At 40.9% G+C, this 22,428-nt stretch overlaps 1 protein-coding gene across 4 annotated transcripts in view; it reads right to left on the bottom strand.

Moving 5' to 3' along the window:
• The window catches only part of GALNT7 (polypeptide N-acetylgalactosaminyltransferase 7), a 135,054-nt gene that overhangs the window by 5,164 nt on the left and 107,462 nt on the right, over positions 1-22,428 (bottom strand). For 2 of the 4 annotated variants that reach the window (XM_026518854.4, XM_048212281.2), the window contains exons 3-9: positions 20,871-21,037; positions 16,416-16,546; positions 16,093-16,172; positions 13,878-14,060; positions 10,423-10,540; positions 8,589-8,711; positions 2,511-2,729 (exon numbers count right to left, since the gene is read on the bottom strand). In XM_026518854.4, coding sequence (XP_026374639.2) covers positions 2,511-2,729; positions 8,589-8,711; positions 10,423-10,540; positions 13,878-14,060; positions 16,093-16,172; positions 16,416-16,546; positions 20,871-21,037 — 1,021 coding nt within the window. Of the gene's footprint in view, positions 1-2,510; positions 2,730-8,588; positions 8,712-10,422; positions 10,541-13,553; positions 13,737-13,877; positions 14,061-16,092; positions 16,173-16,415; positions 16,547-20,870; positions 21,038-22,428 lie in introns of all 4 variants that reach the window. The other 2 variants (XM_026518853.4, XM_026518855.4) reach the window with 1 other exon arrangement.

Genomic DNA, 22,428 nt, shown 5'->3' with positions numbered 1-22,428 from the left:
AGCAGGGTGAGAGAGTTTCATGCTAAGTACTGCAGTTCACAGCGGAAATCTGGGTGTGTGTAATGCTAGGTTATGACGGTCTTGTCAGTCTTTGAGGAGCTCAGAGTATACCAGTCATCTCTGAAATCATTTATGGTTTTGAAGTCCGCTCTGGAACGGGCTTACGCCAACTGAGGGCACTAGTCTATAGATTTTGATAAAATACCACAGAAGAAAAAAATGAAAAGATATCATGAAATACAATTCCAGGTTCATGAGAATTCATGTGGATGAGAAGCAAACAGAGCAGTTACCCACCCCCAGTGGTAACAATCACTGGCCCTTGATGTCTAGACCAGAATTAAATATGTTAAGGTAACTCTTCCAAATGGCTGCGTGACAATTTTGGCAGCTGTCTCCAAGGAGCCCACGGGGCAAAAGTTACGGCACACGGGTCAGGCAGTGAGACTCTTCTCTGACTAATATGGGTGAGAAGCACACACAGGGGTTCATCTCTGGAACGCACATTTTGTATACAACTCACCTTTTTCCTTTTCTGGAAATACTATATATTTGTATCTCAATTATGAATTACTATAGTATTTGGATAAAATGTTTATTCTTTCACTCAGGTGAGCAAATATTGACGGAGCACCTATGACGATAAGTGCTTCAGAAGACACAAGGAGAATCAAGTCATGGGCCAGGGCCCTCATGTCTGTAGGAGACCGAGGGCTAAGCGTCCAGCAGGATGGAGGGACAGGCATGCGGAGAAAGGAGCCTCTTGCCCTGCTTGGAGGGACGCTGAAGACTGTCCCCAGGGAGACATGGGGTTTAAACTGGTAAGGGTTTACCCTGCAATGTGCAGGGAACGCTGAGAAGTGAGGTATAACGTATAGGCGCCAGCGTGGGGATAGAGGTTGAAGAGAAGATATATTTAAGGATGAGCTTATGAAGGCAGAAGAGAAAATTCCACCTATTCCTTCACTCATGACTTAATCTATTCATCAAATATTTGTGTCAGGCATGTTGTAGGCTCTGTCATACCACAGAACAAAACGGATAAAAGATAAAAGCTCGCTGGGGCAAGTAGCGAGCTTACCTTCTAGGGAGGGAAGGACAGAATATAAGCAAAAAACATAACTAACACGTTTGGAAGTGGTTAGTACCATGGAGAAAAGAAAAAGAAGAGCAAGTTAAAGGTGGGGGCTAAGAGGCTTTGGGGGACAGCAGGACAGATTCATACTGAGAAGGTAACATCTGAGCAGTCCTGAGATATATACAATTGACCCTTGAACAATGCGGGGGTGAGGGGCGCCAACCCCCTGCACAGTCAAAAACCTGTATATAACTTCTGATATCCCCAAAACTTAAACTACTAATAGCCTATTGTTGACCGGAAGCCTTAACAATCACAAACATTCAGTTAACACATACTCACGAAGGCAAAGCATGTCCTGACTCAGAGCCTCCGACCTCACCACTTTCTTTATGTGGAACGCTCTCTCCTGGCTCTCTGGTCTATCATTCAGATCTCAGATGAGATGTCCCCTCTTCAAAGCAGGCTTTCTTAATCTGTCCCTACGTCCTCCTGAACATCACCTGTTTATTTCCTTCGTAGGCCTCGCTACCATCTGCCTTCACCCTTCTTGTCCTCCCTGTTGTTGTCTCTCCCCCACTAGCCCAAGGGGAGAGACCTTTCCCCTGATGGAAAGGACCTGCCTGTCTTGTTTCATGTCCAGAAGAGTGACTGGCACGTAGCAGGCCCTTGACCAGTAGTTGCTGAATACGTAATTAAGCAACAGTACCTAGATTTGAAAGTTCATGGCACGTTCAATACACCCATGAAGCAGCAGCAAAGGCTCATGGGTGAATAAAATTAGAAATGAGGTTACAAAGGCAAGTCTGAAAAAAACAAATGACAACACCAATGAATGACTTGTCCTGATTTACTTATTTTCAGTTACCATTAATTAATTCATTCATTTGACAAACATTGTTTGAGTGCCTATTGTATATGGGGGTCTCCGCTTTAGTCCATTGGGACACAACGGTGAACGAGGTCCTGAGCACAGAGACTGGCTGAGGGATAAGCAATTGTGAGTGTTATGAGAACCCATGGAAAGATCAAGAACTCAGTCTTTCTGATGGAGTGGGGACGAATAAGAAAGGATTTTCAGAACTGGTGCTCTCTAAATTGACAGCAATAGGATAAGCTGGAATTAGTCAGGAAAGGGACTTGGAGGGAGGGGTAGGGAACGGGCAGGAGTTGCTGCAGGGAGTGGACAGCATTCCAGGATGGAGAGCCGGAAGTCCAAAAGTTGAAAGCAGGGGACACAGTGGTTGGGGGGTCAGGGGAGGTGTTAATGGTTTGGTGGAGAGGTGGGGGAGGGGTTACCGGACAGTTTTTCAGAAACTTTGCTCCAAGAATTCTTCTCTTTCACTCATACGTTTCCATCTCTCTTTGCCTTCTCCCAAACTCAGTCTCCAAACACACACACTTTGAGACCTGAAAACCAGGCGGTACTTACTTCTCCCCATTCAACATTTTTGGGTGGCAAAGGGTAGTGTGAAGTTATGTCATAAGCTATTTCTTCCATGAACCATTTGAAACTTTTGCAGTTGTGATCTTCTCGAAATTTCTTTAGCTCAGATATATCTCCATATGGTAATGCCTTTGATTCAGGACGACTAGCATAGAAGTAGTCTTTGTATTCATCCCACCAAACCTCTACAACTCTAACATAATTCTGTGAAAAAGAAGATATCATTATGAAAAAGAAAAACACCTGCAATGCCATAAACAGCTCATCTTAGACACATGAAATATGAACAACATATGACAAACTCATTTCAATAGGACCTGATATTTAATTAAACAAATGCAAGCGAGCTGACGATCCAAATATGTCAATTGCTAAGGATAAAATGTCATGCATGTTCGACTAAGAAGTGATAGATACAGAATCTGACATCACCGAGCTGTAAAGATTGTATTTTCTAAGACTGTATGTTCTATCCACCTTCTAGAGGAAGAAGGTAAAACCCAGAAAGGGTTTAGGAGAGGCTGGCTGGACACGGATGCTCCTTCACCCAGAATCTTTCTATTAGAACCACAGTACGAGCATGTGTAGGGAAAAGGCTCATTTCAGAAACCATCACGAAAAACAATAGCTTTGTTGAATAAAACACATTTTTTTGCAAGTGGCTTTTTTGGGTCATGTTACGACGATAATAGAAGCATTTTGCTATCACCCAGAATTAACGGGATATTTTCCCCAGTTGATGCGCTTTAAGGAAAAGCAATTAAGGGACAATAACATAAGCTGATGCCGTGATAACTGACAAAGACCTGTCTTCTACGGTTCAAGGGAATGAATGCGTGCGGGCAGGAATATTATGACAGACTGAGTACACCGTCTAAGCCCTGGGTCTTCTACATCGTTCCTCAGCAGATTTTCTCTACGAAAGGCCAGAGAGTAAGGATCTTTGGCACAGTGGGCCGCACGGTCTCTGTAGCAAGTACTCAGCTCTGCTGTTGTCAGCTCACACAACACGCAGACAGATGGGTGTGCTGGTGCTCCTGTATCACTTTATTTACTGAAATGGGCTGGATTCGGTCTAAGGGCCATCATTGCTGAGCCCTGTTTTACATCAGGAGTAGAAAACACCTTGTACATCAGAAACTAATGATGTACTCTATGTTGGCTAATTGAATTTAAACAAAAAAAAAAAAAAAAAAAAGAAAGAAAGAAAAGAAAAGACCTTGTGTTCAGATTAGGATTCTCTAGGCTACGACTACCAAAGGGTGAACGTAGGCATGCTGTTGCAAAAGCCCGTGGGATCCAAAAACGTGGTATGCGGGGGTATCGTACAAGAACACATAATATTATCGCCAAATAGTCTTAATTTTTGCAAAGTCATCCAAAAGTAGACAAAGCCCATGTCTTCTAGATACTAATGAACGTGAAGAATAAGTGCACACATAAGGTTACAGCAACACAAAGAAGGAGCATCTCGTTGTTTGGGAGGGAGAAGGCCAGAGAGGCAGCGTGGAGGGGCATGGGACGGATCAGTCTCGAAACAGTGGTTCATTATGTGGGAATGGTAATCAGGACAAGGAGAAACCCAAAAGAAGTGTGACAAATTACGGTACATTTGGAGTCCTGCAAGTAGTTTTCCATAACTTAGCTTGTTGTGTTTTGTGAAAATTAAAAAGCATTTAGTGTCTGGTGTATACTAAGCACTCGAAAAGCGTTCGCTCTTATTATTATTATTCTTTTTTAAGGACTTTGAATTTTATCATTTAGCCGAGAGCCACCAAAAGGCTTTAAGCAGGTACAGACATCAGACTTAATTTCCAGGAGACTAACACTGGTGGTGAGTGGAAGATGGCACAGAGCCAAGTAGGAGGTCATTTAATATCTGCGGGAGAGAGTCAAGGACCTGTGCGAAGCATAGAAAGGAACGGATTTCAGAGATATGTATGAGGTAGAATCTTCAGGGCTTGGTAAGGTGGGAGGGAAGGGAGGAAAACCACCCTAACATTCCCCCTAAATTCCATTCATGGGCAGATAGAGAACATAGGAAAAGGAATTACATTTGAGAAGAAGTTAAAAAATTCAGCTTTGACTACATTGAGTTTGAAATGCCTGAGGGTCATCTAAGAAGGTAATTCTAGGAGACAGCTGCCTATTAGAGTTGGAAGCTCAGAGAAGACAGATGAGCTGGGTAAACAGACGTAAGCCACGGGCACACTGTGGTTGGAGTGGATGATGGAGGGAAAAAAGTACCTGGCACACTCTAGGCACTCACGAAGTGTACACGGAGGGTTATACCTATCGGGTCGATTTTACGATATGTACACTTTATTTTTAGAGTGGATAAAGATTGCCCTCTCATCTCTTCTCCTTTTCCTTGTAGCACAGGCCTTCATGAATCAACCTGACTTTTCACTAATTCTTCGTGATTGTGGGTCCAACTCCAAGGGCAGGTTCTTTTCCTGCAACGCCAGTCAGGCCTGGTGTTAGTTTGGTGCTCTTTGTTTTATCGCGGATATTTTAATCTCATCTCCTCTTTTTTTTTTTTTTGAAAGATTTTATTTATTTATTTGACAGAGATAGAGACAGCCAGCGAGAGAGGGAACACAAGCAAGGGGAGTGGGAGAGGAAGAAGCAGGCTCATAGTGGAGGAGCCTGATGTGGGGCTCGATCCCATAACGCCGGGATCACGCCCTGAGCTGAAGGCAGAGGCTTAACCGCTGTGCCACCCAGGCGCCCCAATCTCATCTCCTCTTATAGCAGGGGCTCCATTTGGCCATTTCTATGAGAAGCTGGCTAGTTAGAAAGCTGTTTTCATTCCTAAGACCTTCCCATCTCTGCTTCTATTATCTACTTCCCTTTAAGGAACTGTTCCAAGTTGCATCTGCAGCCAGTAATAAACTTCCTTCTGCTTTTGACTTGGTTAAGGGCTCCAGAAAATGAATGGAATCAGACTCCTATGCTCTTAGAATTTATGAAAGCAGCCCAACTAAAGAAACTTCAAAGTTGCTCAGTCAAGAACAGAGAACTTCATCTTCCTAGCAGTGGGACATCTGGCCTCTGTGTGAAGCTTTTCTGCTCTGTCCCTGGTTTGAGGGACAAAAGATATTAATCTTTTGCAAGCATTGTTTGGAAATTTGATTTTGTTTACTGCACAAACTCTTAATGATTAATTTTTTAGACCAAATAAAAATAATATTTTACTCATGTGAAAATAGTAGAAGCTGATATTTTCCTTTCAACTACTTTCCTACAGAGTGGCAGTTGTTTTTGAATTTGTCTGAGATGTCTTCTCATGGAGAACATTCAATATAGAAATCTTAATCAGAATGGGATACAACGAATAATCTTAAAAAATAGTAAGATCCCTGATAAACATAGACGCAAAAATCCTCAACAAAATATCAGCGAGCTGAATTCAACAATACATTGAAAGGATTATATACCATGATCAAGTGGGGTTTATTCCAGGGATGCAAGGCTCGTTCAATGTCCACAAATCAGTCAACGTGATAAACCACATTAATAAAAAGGATAAAAATCATTTAATTTTCTCAATGGACGCAGAAAAAGTATTTGATAAAATTCAACACATATTTATGATAAAAATTCTCAACAAAGTGAATATAGAGGGAACATACTTCAACATAATGGAAGCCATACATGACAAGCCCACAAGCTAACATCATACTCGATGATGAAAAGCTAAAAGATTTCCATCTAAGATCTGGGACAAGGATGCCCACTCTTGCCACTTTTATTCAACTTAGTGTTGGACGTCCTGGCCATGGCAATCAGACAAGAAAAGAAATAAAAAGCATCCAAATTGGGAAAGAAGAAGTCACTATTTGCAGATGACATGACACTTTACATAGAAAACCCTAAAGACTCTACCAAAAAGCTATCAGAATAAATGAATTTAGTAAAGTTGTAGGATACAAAATTAACATACCTAAGTTTGTTGCATTTCTATACACTAACAATGAACTATCAGAAAAAGAAATTAAGAAAACAATCCATTTACAATTGCATCAAAAAGAAATCTAGAAATAAATTTAAGGAGGTGAAAGACCCATACTCCCCAAAACTATAAGACACTGATGAAAGAAACTGAAGATAACACACAAAAAAAGGGAAAGATACACCACTCATGGACTGGAAGAATGAATATTATTAAAATGTCCATACTACCCAAAGTAATTGATAGATTCAATGCAATCTCTATCAAAATACCAATAGTATTTTTCATAGAATGAGAACAAACAATCCTACGATTTTTGTGGAACCACAAAAGACCCTGAATAGCCAAAGCAATCTTGAGAAAGAAGAAAAACCTGGAGGTGTCATACTCCCTGATTTCAAATTATACTACAAAGTTATAGTCATCAAAACAGTATGGTACTGGCACAAAAACAGATACATACCTCAATGGAACAGAATAGAGAGTCCAGAAATAAACCCATGCTTCTATGGTCAACTAATCTTTGACAAATGAGGCAAAGGGGAAAAGATAGTTTCTTCAATAATGTTAGGGAAACTGGACAGCTACTTGCAAAAGAATGAAATTGGACCGCTTTCTTCTACCATATACAAAATAAACTCAAAATGGACTAAAGACTTAAATATAAGACCCGAAACCTTCAAACTCCTAAAAAAACATAGGAAGTAAGCTCTTGGGACAATTATTTTTGGATCTATCTCCTCAGGCAAGTGCAACAAAAGAAAAATGACAACGGGACTACATCAAACTAAAAAGCTTCTGTACAGTGAAGGAAATCATCAATAAAATGAAAAGGCATCCTACTGAATGGGAGGATATTTGCGAATGATCCAACCAAACAGGGATTAATAACCAAAATACATAAAGAACTCACATGACTCAATATCAAAAAGCAAAAAACCAATTACAAAATGGGCAGATGACCTGAACAGACATTTCCCCAAAGAAGACAGACACATGACCAACAGACACATGAAAAGCTACTGAACCTCACTCATCATCAGGGACACACAAATCAAAACCACAATGAGAGATCATCTCACACCTGTCAAAAGAAAAATCTTGTCAAAAAGACAAGAAATCACAAGTGTTGGTGAAGATATGAGGAAAAGGGAACCCTTGTGTGCTGTTTTTGAAAATGCAAATTGGTACAGTCACGATGGAAAACAGTATGGATTCCTCAAAAAATTAAAAACAGAACTACCATACAACCCAGCATTCTACTTCTGAATATTTATCCAAAGAGTACAAAAATACTAATTCAAAAAGATATATGTGCCCCTATGTTCACTGCAGCATTATTTATAATACAATTTACAATTACAATTACAATAGCCAAGGTATTGACAATACTGATAGATAAAGAAATGTGGGGTATACAGATACACACACACACACACACACACACACACACACACACACACACACCCTGGAATATTACTCAGCCATAAAAAAGAATGAAATCTTGCCATTTGTGAGAACACGGATGGACCCAGATGGACAACATGGCTGGTATTAAGCTAAGTGAAATAAGTTAGGCAGAGAAAGACAAATACCATATGATTTCACTTCGATGTGGAATCTAAAAAACAAAACAAACAAACAAACAAAGCAGAAACAGAGTCACAGACACAGAGGACAAACGGATGGTTGCCGGAGGCGAGAGGAGCGAGCTGACGGTTGACGCAGGGGAAGGGACAGCAACGTGCAGCATAGGGAACAGAGTTAATAATATTGTGACAACTTCTATGGTGACAGATGGTGGCCAGATTTATTGTGGTGATCACTTCACAACGTATAGACGTGTCGAATACCTGGGTACACCCGTAAGTAACATACCATCTATAACATCGTATGTCAACTCTACTTCAATCAAAAACAAAACAAAAATAAGGTGTTTCATGAGTAAGTCCAGCTTAAGTGAAAAGGGAGAACCAGCGCTGACTGCTTAAAAGATTTACCCCACTCAGTGAGTTGCCATTTCAGTGACTACCTCAGCGTGTGGTCTATCAGTGGGGCACGTGGGGTACAGAGCCCCTAGGCTTCTCTCCTTTTATCCGAACACTCACCTTTAGAGTTGGAGAAGACCCGACATAAATGGGTGGAGGGTTTCCTTGCCAGCCCTCGAGACGGTAGATGTGTCCGACACGAGAGCAGGGGACAAACAGTAACTTGCCACCACACTGCCATATCTGTCGAGGAAAAACACACGTGGAAGTTGTTTCAAATATCAAAATACATTATACGTGAAAATTTGTCTTATAAATGTAAATATAAAATCTAAATTAGATACCGTGTCCACAGGGATTCCATAAATGGAACAAATCCTAAGATAAAGTGTTTCTAAACTCATCCAACACGAGGCGACCAGGAATGCAGTAACGTTCTGCTCCTCAGGCCCTTGTGCACCTGTACCTTTCAACACCCTTTGCCCAGTGTAACCCTGCAAAGTCATGCAGAATCTTCATTCTTGGTATCATTCACCGTTTCCACGGCTAACGGATGTCCCACCTGGGTGATTATTATAATAACCTCCAAACTGGCTTCTTCACCTCCGGCTTCTCTCAACTCAGTGCTAGCCTTATTCACAGTAAGATTACTCTAGCTGAAGGGCAGCTTTGGGTCATGTTACCCTTGCTTAATATCTTCGCTAGGTTGCTCCTGCTTTTCAAATTCAGTAAAAATCTCCTGGCTCAGCATTAGAGGCCTCTTCCATACAAGCCTCACGTACCTGGCCACTTCCTCTCCTTGGATGTCTTCCCTACGCAGGCCGTCGGACTCTGCTAAACTGGGCTCCTCACTGTTTCCTGAACGCACTCTTCATTTCCCACCTTTGTGCCTTTCCCCCGTCTCTGCTCTGAGGTCTCCTCCCCTCCCCTTATCTCTGCCTATCGATATCATGCCCACCTTCCTGGTCTGCCTCAAATTCTCCCTCCAGTACGGTGCTGTTTCTTAATCACACCAACTGAACGCCATCTAGCTTCTTAGCATGTTATGAATTTAATTCTAATCTCTTCTTATGAACTCTGAATTCCTAGAGAGCAGGGACTGAGTTCTTCTTCTTCTGTCTCTGGACATTTAAGACAAGAGACCATAAATATCTGTTTAACTCAAACTGTGATATAGTTTTCTTTCTTTCTTGTGGGTAGGGGCAGGGTGGGGGTTGGACCATGGGTGGTACTACTGGCCAAGGACTGCCTCAGCAACAGGGTGGGTACTGCGGGAAGGCAGCTCCAATGTCAGTCTGAGGGTGCACAGGCATGGCTGGGGTCTGCCTCTGTCCCGAATCACCACGGCCTACCGTGATGAAGGCTAACTGCGTCAGTGTATCGATGGTCAAATGTGGCCCCCGTACATGCAGATTCTCCAAAGGGCTTTATAATAAAAGGCTCCAATGTACAGAGAGCCTGGAGAGTAAGGAGGAGGAGGTATTTTCATTTTTTTAAAAAGATTTATTTATTCTAGAGAAAGAGAGAGAAAGAATGTGTGTGTGCGTGCACACGTGTGCGAGTAGGAGTAGGGGGAGTGTGAGAGAAAATCCTCAAACAGACTTCCCACTGAGTGCGGAGCTCAATGTGGGGCTCGATCCGAGGACCCCGAGATCATGACCTGAGCCAAATCGAAGAGTCGGATGCTTGGCCGACTGAGCCACCCAGGCGCCCCGGTATTTTCATTTTTGAAGTTTGCGGGCTTCAATGTTGAGATGAGCCATGTAAATATGTAAGAAGTCTGGAGTTTGCATTTTGCCCTATTTTTCCCCAAATGCATGCATTTTTGTTAGTCATTCTTTGTAATTTAGCGAAGTGCATTAAACAATTTTTCCCCAAAGAAACCAGCCTTATCTGAAAGTCACGAAGGTCAGTGACTACTTAGAAAGCTGCATTTGTTTAAATGAAATGTTACCTTGTATGAGATCTCAAAGTTTTCACCACCCCAGATCTGGAGACCTGGATCATACAGACCCAGTTCGAAGAAGAACTCTCGTTCAATGGCAAATAATCCACCAGCCATGGCAGGGGACCTAAGCGATGAGACACCACAATAACTATTACAGATAAACCCCTGGTACCCCTTCACCAACAGACAACAGCCTTTGTGCAACACAGTCTAAATAATGCACAGAAGAGACAAAACTGATGGCCAAACATTAAGAAATTACAAAGCCTTCACGAAACAATCTGTTTATAATTCTTTAATGCATTTACTCTGATTTCTATCTGAAATCCAATTTGCGTTCATTACAACTTAGAGCATTGCATCATTTTGCCATTAGAGGGCGCCTCAGTTCCTTTGTTGGTTTGAAAATAAAGCCCTGAGAGTGAATTTTCTCTTTCCCTCCTAAAAATACTGAGCCATCCAGCCATGGTCTGCTAACTGCTCCTACAATGATTTATGAGTCATTCTAGGATGAGCGAAACCATAGACCATGGAAGTAGTCTGTCATTTTTTAATTTTATAGCTCAGGGGCATGCCAAATAAGGGTGTAAATCATGGCAGAACAGTCACAGTTCATTCAGAGTTTGCAAACGTTGCACAGAAACGACAAGGAGAATTAGACAGTAGCTATTTACTGTGTCAGGAGGTAGGAATGCAAAGGGGTGATCTGTGGGGCTTCTTGAATGGAATCTGAAATTGGGTCCTTTTTAGGGACAAGCCACTTACATCTCTAGAGGAAGTGGTAAGGCGAATCGTCTCCATCCTGTTCCCCACCCCTCCCCCACAATTAATTATTAATGCGTCATGATTCCTAAGTAGACTCCTCCATCAGAGTTCCTTCTTCATCTCACACCTAATATTCAATCTGTCACTAATGCCTATTGATTCCACCTTGAAAACGTATGTGGAACCTGTCACTGCTGCTACCACCCTACACCAAGCCAGCGTCACTTGCACTGCTATGGTAACACCCAGACTGAGTCTCTTCTTCTAATTCTGCCCCCATCCACATGCCATCTCCCGGCAGGCAGAGTAGACTCAACGTGGCCCCGGGCGCGGGGGACGCCAGCCCCTCCGGGCTCTGGACGCTCAGCGGGCTTCCGCCGCCCCAGTTCTTCACGGCTCTGCTCATGCCTGAAACACGACAAACGCTCTTCTGTCTCAGGGATTCCCCTAGACTGTTCGCTCTCCTGAAATGTTCCTCCCTGTCCACAGGGCTGACTCCTGGCCTTTCGGGTCTCAGCCTGAAGGACACTTTAAAGGTCAGCAAGGCCGGTCGGGCTCGTCCCGCCTGGATCAGGTTCTCCGTCCCCTAAGCTCCAAGTTCCCTGTGGTTTGACTTCGTACCACTTTTTGCAGTGGCGATTTCAGAGTTATTCGTGTAGTGATCTGTTTAATTTCTGTCTCACCCGTTATATTTTATGTGCCGCAAGAGAACATATCTTTAAAAATTTATCCCCAGAAAACCATGCCTGGCACATAGTAAGCACTCATTAAATATTTGTTGAGTGGATAAATAATAAATCAAGTAATACTTTCAATATTAAAGGAAATCACATCGGGGCGCGTGGGTGGCACAGCGGTTAAGCGTCTGCCTTCGGCTCAGGGCGTGATCCCGGCTTTATGGGATCGAGCCCCACATCAGGCTCCTCCGCTAGGAGCCTGCTTCTTCCTCTCCCACTCCCCCTGCTTGTGTTCCCTCTCTCGCTGGCTGTCTCTATCTCTGTCGAATAAATAAATAAAATCTTTAAAAAAAAAATAAAGGAAATCACATCAAGTGGAAGTCATTCTCTTATGCTTCTTCTTAAGGTATGCTGCCTGACTTGGTAAGCAGAACTATTACATTCTTGGTTATTTTCATGGCACATTTATTTAACTGTCATTTAAAATTACTCTCCATGCCTTTTTGATCTTTAACTGCATTCCCACTTCTCTCAGTATATATTTTAAGATGCATCTTAACATGAAAACCAGTGAGTTATTTAAAGGGAAACAATTTTTCTAGCCCACTTGAAAAACATTTCTTTACTAGCCAAGCCCATGGAATTGGCAGAAATATAAGTATCATCATCGCCCTTTACTTTGTACACCCAGAAGTACTCGTTAAATCAAGTAGGTAAGCAAGTAAATTCCTGAACTGAAAAAAGAACTTCAAAGGGAAATTTGGAAAGCGTCAAAGCTTAAAATTCTATAATTTCCTTATGTTTGCCATCTCAGTGTCTTGATATCATCACCCGCCGGATCCCGCCGGCATTTGCGTGACATTGGAAACACCTTCCCAAAACAGAGTTCTAACATTATCAGCAGTACACCAAGGAGAGAGAGACCAAAAGCAGAACCATAAGATCAGAAAAAATTAGACACATTTAGAAGCTATACTAACGTAAGATAAAAAAGTTGCATTTGGAGTCACTCTTGAAAGGCAGTAAATGTTTCAGTTAAACGACCAAAAGAATAGAGTAGCAGAAACTGTTCTATTTGTCCCGTAAGAAGGGACAAAAGCTGATTCTGGAATAAAGTTTCCTTTTAATCAAATGTTCTTCTGAGAAGGAAGTAATAAAGGATTCTATGTAATATTTTCCAAAGTCATGTATTTTTACGCACCAGACTTAACTGGTACAAAATCAGTATTTCTGAGTTAGCATACAAAACGAAAAGAAGAAAAAGACAAGAAATCTCTTGCTATTTGCCTTTCTTCGTTAACACTACAGCCAAGGGATCAAAGTGGACATAAACCTGGACTGGAAATAATCTATGCATTTTAAATTTACAGAATGAAATTATGGTCAAAAGAATAAAATTGGATGTCTAGTCTACTAGGACAGGAGGGCAAAGATTTTTTTTCACTTGTATTTGAAACCAATGCCATATAATCTCCCCCCAGCCCCCCCAAAAATGGAGCTTGCATTTAGGGAAAAAAACAATTACAAAGAAGCAAATGTGAATTCAAACCTCAGAAATAATGCAAGGGAAAAACAACTCTTACAGAATCTGCGACAGCATCTATAGTTTTAATAACAAATGTTTTAGCGTGGCAAGAGGTTAATATGTTAGAGCAACTGGAGAAAAGAGAAACACGTAAGTGATTTAGTGATTACCGATATGGTTCAGTTTTTGTCTTTCTCATTCTCTTCTCTCGAGGGGTCAGAGGCACCCGTTTCCAGAGCATACTCCAATCCCATGCTCCTCGGGCATACCCATCTTCGTCACCACCCCCTTGGGGTATAATTTCATATGTGTTGCCATTTATGACATCTATAATCGGCACAGTGCAAATGGTTCTGTATTGTGTTGATGATGGCAGCAAAGATGAAATCAAGGGGATGGATGGACCCACATATTTATACAAATGCATGGGGAAGGAAAAAAAAAAGCACTTAGAATAGACATTCCACATAAGAAAATAAAGTAGTAATCTTTACCGATAAGGTTCAGTTTTATGTTTTCGTTTGGCCTTTTCCTTGTGGCTTAGAGGGATACGTTTCCATAGTAAGCTCCAGTCCCAGGCCCCTCTGGCAAAACCATCTTCATCCCCACCTTGCTGGGGTTCAATGGAATAATCATTCCCATCTATGTAATCTATTAGAGGCACAGTACATGTAGTTCTGAAACATTTACAGAAAATGAAAAAGCATTTAAGAACCCAGACTCACTAGTTTAGCGTGCCTAACTACATTATCTTTTTATTACTGATTTTTTTTTTTTTTTTGCATTAAGGGACTTTCATACCTAATGGGAAATTGAAGTAAATGAATGTCTTTAAAAATCAAGGAGCCCTTTTTTGTAAGGGAAAGATGGAGGGGACTGTTCCCTTGGCTTACGGGCCAATGTCAGGGACAAAGAGCCATGTCTTTGAACTTAGTGCTTTTTCATTTTTACTTTGGTCCTACAGGCAACTTTCTCTTGGTAATTTTGCATTATTTACAAGATCTTCCTGCCTGTTATTTTCCCTCCTTATTCCTCCATTAAATAAAAATGAATATGAATGTGAGCATGAACGAGCGTGAATGTGTGTATCTGAGTGTGAATGTGAATGTGACCGTGTGAGCGAGTGTGTGTGTGTGTGTGTATAGAAATAACACCCGCTACATTCTTAGCGGTTCTCCCAACTCTTTGTTGCTTTCTATTTCTTTGGAAAAAGTTATGAAAATCTGTTTCTGTTCCTTACTTGATCTTTTCCTACTCCTTTTATTGCAACAGCTTTCATTGCAAAAAAAAAAAAAAGTACTGTATTGTAGTCCTGCTTTTTTTAAAAAGGGGGGAAAAAATCCCTCAAAACCTGTTGAAGAACTTAAGTAGTGGCCTGAGAACTCAAAGCGAAAAACTACCTTGTACTTGGGCTTCATAAATGCTAGTCCTGTATGACCAGTTAGGTGTAGGACCAGCTCTGCAGAGATAATTTGGCACCCGGCTTGTTTTAATGGTCATCTTATCAGACAGGATTTTGAAATGCATTTCCTGAAACAGAGATCGCAGCTTTTCATAACCCTGTTAAGGTGCTTTTTTTTAGAAGCCAAGGAGAAGAGATAAACCTGCAGGGCTTAGAATTTTGATTGGGGGAAGTGGATGAGACAGGTGCTTTATTCTCCGCAGACTGTGGATTCTCAGGGGACAGTGAGGATGGGGGTGGTCACTGTGGGATGTATGAGGGACTGCCACAGGACCCTGCAGAAAACCACTTCCTCGCTGCGCCTGAAGACTGCTAGCTTTCACCTGGAGAGGTAAAGGTGTGTTATCTTTCTTCACTTCCCATGATTCTCAGATTTCTGAATAGTGTAAAGTGTCCCAGAGAGATCTCGGTTTGATAGTTTATTAGCTGTTTGAATCATGGCAAATCAATTAATTTCTCTAGGCTTCAACATCCTCTTCAGTACAATGGAGCTAATAATATCTCTCTTGCTGGGCTGCCGTGAGGATTAAATCAGCGTGTGAGAAATGTTTATGACAGGCCTTCAGACTAAATCCTCTGATGATTGAATCCCCCAAAGTTCTTTCTTTGACTCATATTATTCACCACAGGGACATGTTTTTTTCTCCCCTCGATTCCAAAAATTGTCAGAATTCTGGACTAAAAGCAGGAAAGGCTGTTGGAACTAGGAGACTGATGCCGCCTTCTGTTGTTCAGACATTTCTGTAAACAGAATGGCGACTGACACATTTCCATGGAATGGTTGTCTATTTCTACACTTTACTAAAGTTTCTATAGGAACCCAAAGCCTTGCCATGCACCACAGCGGGTCTTTTTTATCTGAAGTAATAATTCAAAAGGGCATAAAAAACCAATAGGTATAGTTTCAGGGCGTGCGCCTTCGAGTCTTTAGAACTGTTACCACAGTGTAGAGGGAGCAATTAATGTTACTCTTTGAGAAAGCTGTTGGAGCTAGAGGACGTCTGTTCAATAACCCAACCACAGGACCATTCTTGAGTGTGACCCCCTCGGCTTATCCCCAATGCCTGACTGCCCCAAGGATCAGCCTGGCCTCGCCCCCTGAAACAACGAGCTGAAGGATCACACTTAGAACACAAGGCTTGGGGCGCTGAATGGAACTGGAAAGAGAAGAAGGAGAAGACTATTTGTCCCTCGAGGACAAGGTTTACTTTTCACCCAGGAAAGAAAAGAAAGCAAGGTGATGTTACCTGTCCTTAGAAATGGGAGCTACAAGTGGAGCATACCAGTTCACAGCCACCTCACAGTGGGCATCAAGGTAGACCAAAACCTTAAAAAGAAGAGGCAAGGTGAAAGAACACTCCTCATATATGGCACATCGTCTGTCACACACAATTTAAAATTAGACGCTAATATGAATCAGCATGAGGGTCCATCTGACATACGAGTTATCTAATAAAGCCAGCATTTTCATTTCAATTAAAAACACATCTGAAGGGTACTTAAAAACATATGTGATTGTTTAGTTGCCAATTCCAAGCTGCTGCCATGGTAAATATCCAACGTTTCCTACCTGTCCAAGTTTGGCTTTCTGCGCGCCAATACTTCGTGCTTGAATCAAACCTTCTCTTCTCTCATTTCGAAATACCTTCACTAAGCCATTCCACAGCTTAAGATAGTCATCTAGTTTTCCTTTTAAGTGTTCTAGGAATAAAAAAAAATTCAGTCAACATTATAAATTAGATTTATGTCTATGAACCAGTTAGTCTATTATTTTTCTCAAGAAACAGGAATGGGCAACAGATCCTTTGGGCAGTCCATCTGAAACAAACAGACTGAATTTTCACGGGGAAGGAAGGTAGTGTATATTATTTGAGTTAATTTTTGAGTTTAATATGTCTACAGAGAACTGGTTAGTCTGAGAGTTATCAAACATCTCTCGAAACATTAAATATACGATGACTAGGCCAGCAGACATGAAAACTTTTTTTAAAAAAAATTCACATATTTAATGTCATATCTAAAAGCTTTAAGGAAAACATTTTGTTTGCTTTGACAGAAGTAACGGCTCCAGATTTCTGAAGATACGCTGACTATAAATAACATTATGCGTCTTTACTGGAGTCTGCATAAGGTATAGGTTAACATTTGCTTCTGGGCCATCTTCCTCCAGCTCTGGTTGAAAGTTGCAGTCTTGATGCGATAAATACAGTTCCCATCAAGTTGGCAAATAATCATCAAAGGATCCAATTTTCTCCAATTTTGGGTATCAACAAGTATGTATATGTGTATATATATATATCTATAAAATATATCATATATGCATTTGTGAATATTTAAATGTAACTTTTAGATATAATGAATAAATATACATGTATATATTTGTGATCTGGTGCAGGAAACTTTGCTATAAAAACAAGACACATTTGCCAAAGTTTCCACCTGGTTTCCCAGTTGCTAGAGAATAGTTTTTATTTGTGTCCCTATGAGCCCTTGATATTGGCCCGTCACAGCCACAACTACCTCCTGGATCTCTAAAGATGTTTCTTGGGGACACAAAAATTATTTTTAAGTTGTTTAAAATTTTGGACCATGAGTACATAAACAACAACAAAGAAGCCGTATTTATTTATTTTTAAAGATTTATTTATTTATTTGAAAGCAACTGAGTAAGAGAGCATGCGTGAGGGGGGAGGGAAGGGGGAGGAGGGGAGAAACTTAAGCCGACTCCTCCCTGAGCACGGAGCCCAACGTGGGGCTCGATCCCAGGAACCCGAGATCGAGACCTGAGCCTAAACCAAGACTCAGAAGCTTAACTTATTGTACCACCCAGGGGCCCCAGAAGCTATATTTCATGATGTGCTGGTAGTTAAGTGGTCAAATCAGGCTGTATGCTTAATACACCTACACATGGGTATTCAGAATTGAGAAGAAAAAAAAATTACCTTTTTCTATTTTGGCATCCAGCTTTAATGAGTATTATAAATAAATTATATTTATATAATTTATATTGAATTATATTTTTTCCCCAGGAAAATCTAGGTACTTTCCCCTTAATTTAAGTGATTTTTTGTTTTTAAATCTTACCTTATTTTTTTCAGCTCAGTAACAATCCTAAATTATTTTTTTTTTTAAAGATTTTATTTATTTATTTGAGAGAGTGACAGGGGGCGGGGAGGGGCAGAGGGAGCGGAAAAGAATCTCAAGCAGGCTCCCCGCTGACGGGGGGGGGGGGGGGGCGACACAGGGTTTGATCTCATGTGAGACCCTGAGATCATCACCCTAGCCGAAATCATGAGTCAGATGCTCAACCAATTGAGCCACCCAGGTGCTCCAATCCTAAATTACTTTTTTAAAAGCCTTTCTGAATTGCATTTTGGTGCTCTTTTGGCTATGCAATCTAGATAAACCTAAAATAAATTGTTACGGCCAAAAATGAGTTGATGGCCTGTTCTTCACATTTAGATTCTTCGTTCAGGTGGTCCAAAAGATCAGTGGGTCAATCGAATGACGTCTGGCTTCTTGGGAATCCTGCACGGTGGCAGACTCTAATAATGTTCAAAAGATTCGCCTCTCCTTGGGGAATAAGTATGCTCTCCACCCCACTGAGGTCGGGCCAGACCAGGTGCCTCGCCACGGTCAGTGAGATGGGGACAAGATGATGTGACGCACTTGTGAGCAGCAGCGTTAAAATCCCACTAGTGCGTCACCGTTATCTCTTCCCTCGCACAAGGCAGGCAATGTCTGAGATCAGGCTGCCCTGCGGTGCAGATGTGGGGCAGAGCCGGGACTGACCTACAGCAAACACGGAGTATGAGCCAGAGAACGATGTGACCCTCTGTGCTTACAAGCCACTGACAGTGTGGAGTCCACCTGACCTTGGCCCCGCGGAGCCTCGAGCTGGCTGAGGTACACGCATGGAGGAGTGTGCTCTATTTAAACGCCCCACACCTTGTGTAGAGAGGACTGTATTTTCCAGAAACCCAAGTGTTAGGAGAAGCCAGCTTCCTGTGCAGGGTATTATATTAGTATTTTGTCATTCGAAGAAAAATTATAACTCAAACTCTTACTTTCTGAATACGTCCGGGAAAGAACACACCAAGTTTTCACTCATAGGACAGGACTGACAAATTTTAAGGTTTTTTTGAAATTGGGAAAGTTAAAGACCTTCTGTACTTCTGCTCGAAGGTAGCCTCAACAAATGCCTCTCTGTACCCCGTCAGCTAAGCCGGCCCTGCACCTGATTGCTATTAAAATGTGTTATAAGAGCTGAATAGTATGGGTCTGTAACCAGAAACACTGATCTCAAGAAAATGAAAGTAAAATGGACCAAAAACTGACATCTAAAACTTTGTGCTCCTTTTCTGAAGCCAAGCAGTTATTTTAGGATGGGAAACACATTTTCGCGTATCTTTACTTTTTTTTAAAGGCTACGCTAAGCTTCTCCTTGTATGAATAACATAGGGCTTCTTAAAAGCAGCATAATCACATACATGAGATTTCTCAGTTATTTTTGTAGATGTAGGTTTTCCTAAATCTAAAGTATTGTTGGTACCAACAGTATCACTTTAAAACATATTTTCAGATATTTATCTTGAGACAGGAATAGTATTCTTAATGAAAATACTCCTGTCATAGAACATTGCAACCAAGATGAGATGTGTAAGTGAATGGGCATTTGATAGGGCTAAAAAGTTTAAAGTTTACATTCTTTAGTGTAATTAAAAGTGATTAGTTGAAAAAAGTGATTAGTTGTACAAAGATGAGGGGGAAAGGAAGGAGGCCATGTTTCTCCCTCTTCTCCGTGCTAACACATGTATACAAGATCAAGCTCTGGTCATGTCCTTGCCAAAACAGCAGAGGCTTATCTAGGCTGCAGGAGTTACAAATACGTTTCGGAGAAAGCTTTCGTAAAGCTGTTCTGAATGTATTTTCATGCTACCCATGTTCTGTCTTCACCTCTAATATACTCAGTGGTATCACTACTTGTACACAAAAATTCTCTGCAATACTTATCTGCCAAAAAGCAAATATCCTGCTGCTATTAAGTAGCCTGAGCTCTCCGGGCAATTTTCAAAGAATTCAACTCTGTTTTAATGACAGGCAAAGAGGAGTAAGTAAATATTTCAGATCTGGGTTTCAGCAGCACAATTCCATTTATTTTACTGATTTGGGGTCTGAACTATGGCATTATCTATCTTCTAATACTTGTGCCATTAAGAAGATATATTCAGCTTACAATAATGGATCTACTTAAAGAAAAAAAATGTTAATTAAAAAAACCCACTTATCTGGAAAACCATTGCTCAATCTCTCTCTTGCCAAGTTGAACCAAGACTAACCAACACCTCCCTAAATGCTATCATAGCTGACTCCTTAAAAAGAATAAAAAATAAAACACTATTTCCTTTTATTCAACATCCTAAATCAAATATTGAACAAAATAAGCTTTAGTAAATACTTTCTATTATAAATAACAATGGTCCATGGTTCCTGGTCAAATTCAATATTTGCATCATTGTTCAAGTGCAAAATACAGGCTATTGAACAGGCCTGTGGCTCTCACTTTGACAACCACGGACCGAGCGTCAGGCGGCATTACGATATACACACAATTGCGCTTTCTCAGTCTTTCAATAAACTATCCCCACGACCAAGTTTTCCTAAAATCCAGGGCCCAGAGAATTGGTATAGTGCACGATGGTAGTTAAACCCACAAAGTTATGAGCCTCTCGATTTGTATCATCTGTTAACTACTCTCTCTGTGACGTCTGGCAAGTTACTTAACATCTCTGAGCCTCATGTGTAAAATAAAGATAATAACAACATCCATCTCAAGGCTTATTGTCAGGATTAAACAAAATCATTCATATACAAGGCTGACACAGTGCCAACTTGCTGATAACAGAGGCTATCAAAAGATGCTAATTATTAATTTTTAAAGGCTAATTATTCTAAAATTACATTCTGTAATTGTTCATAATTAACTTATTTCATAGACAAAAGGTCAATTTTCCATAGCCATTACCTTTATTACTGAAATCATCGATTAACACAATTTCTGCTAAATATTTCCTTGGAGTCCTTTTAATTACACTGTGGACTGTTCTCATGAGGGTTGACCATCCTTCGTTATGGAAGACAATGACAACACTGGAAGTGAGCAGGTTTTCATCATAATGCCAATACTTGCATCTGCAAAAGGAAAATTTCACCGTATTTATTTCGAGGTAATCTATAATGCGGGGTTTCAAACTCACTATGATGATGTTTTCTGACTGGATTAAATATTATTGACTTAACCAATTTAAGTGAATGAAATGCAACTTTTTATATCTTAACAGAAACACAAAACAGAAGAGAGAAGCTGCTACGAGATGCAGTGACTCACCGACACAGCTCCTTCCTAACCAACTGGCACTGGCTGTGCGGATAAAGAGAATTAATTTCTGAATATACGCTCCCCAGCTGGGGATTCTTAAGATATTATTTACAGCGATCAGGGCTGGGTTGTGTTTTTCCATGACTTCGATCTCGGTTTATTTTCCTTTTTAAAACTTGAGTTTCTAGTGCAAAGGATTTATCTCACTTACTGTGTATAAACAATTATGTAGCTGTGTTTGAAAGCTGTACTGTTCTAATATGGTTAAAACATTCAGGAAAGAAAACATTCAATAGGCTGACCTGTGGCATATAGCAGACATTAAAAAATTACCTGTCGAATGAATTTTAAAGCTTCCAGTAATGTTTAGTTATTACATTAGCTAAAGGATATTCAGCTATTTTATTTTATTGTTTTATTTTTATTTTTCTTAATTTAAATTCAATTAGCCAACATAAAGTACGTCATTAGTTTCTGATGTAGTGTTCAACGATTCATTAGTTGCATGTAATACACAGTGCTCATCACATCATGTGCCCTCTTTAATGCCCATCACTCGGTTACCCCGTCCCTCCGCCCACCTCCCTTTCCACAACCCTCAATTTGTTTCCCGAAGTCAAGAGTCTGTCATGGTTTGTCTTCCTCTTTGATTTCTTCCCATTCGGTTTTCCTCCCTTCCCCTATGATTCTCTGCGCTATTTCTTATATTCCACATATGAGTGAAACCATATGATAATTATCTTTCTCTGATTGACTTATTTCACTTAGCATAATACCCTCCAGTTCCATCCATGTTGATGCAAATGGTAGGTATTCATCCTTTCAGATGTCTGAGTGAGACTCCATTGTATATATAAACCACGTCTGCTTTAACCGTTCATCTGTTGAAGGGCATCCCGGCTCCTTCCACGGTTTGGCCATTGCGACACTGCTGCTATGAACATTGGGGTGCAGGTGTCCTTTCTTTTCACTACATCTGTATCTTGGGGGTAAATACCCCGTAGTGCAGTTGCTGGGTCGTAGGGTAGCTCTATTTTTAACATCTTGTGGTACCTCCATACTGTTTTCCAGAGTGGCTGTACCAACTTGCTTTCCCCCCAACAGTGTTAAGAGGGTTCCCCTTTCTCCACATCCTCGCCAACATTTGTTGTCTCCTGTCTTGTTAAGTTTAGCCATTCTAACTGGTGGGAGGTGCTATCTCACT

Source organism: Ursus arctos, unplaced genomic scaffold (genome assembly GCF_023065955.2).
Source record: "Ursus arctos isolate Adak ecotype North America unplaced genomic scaffold, UrsArc2.0 scaffold_11, whole genome shotgun sequence".
In the NCBI taxonomy this organism is placed as follows: domain Eukaryota; kingdom Metazoa; phylum Chordata; class Mammalia; order Carnivora; family Ursidae; genus Ursus; species Ursus arctos.
Note: the sequence above shows the minus strand (reverse complement) of the source record. Positions and strands in the feature narration are given on the sequence as shown.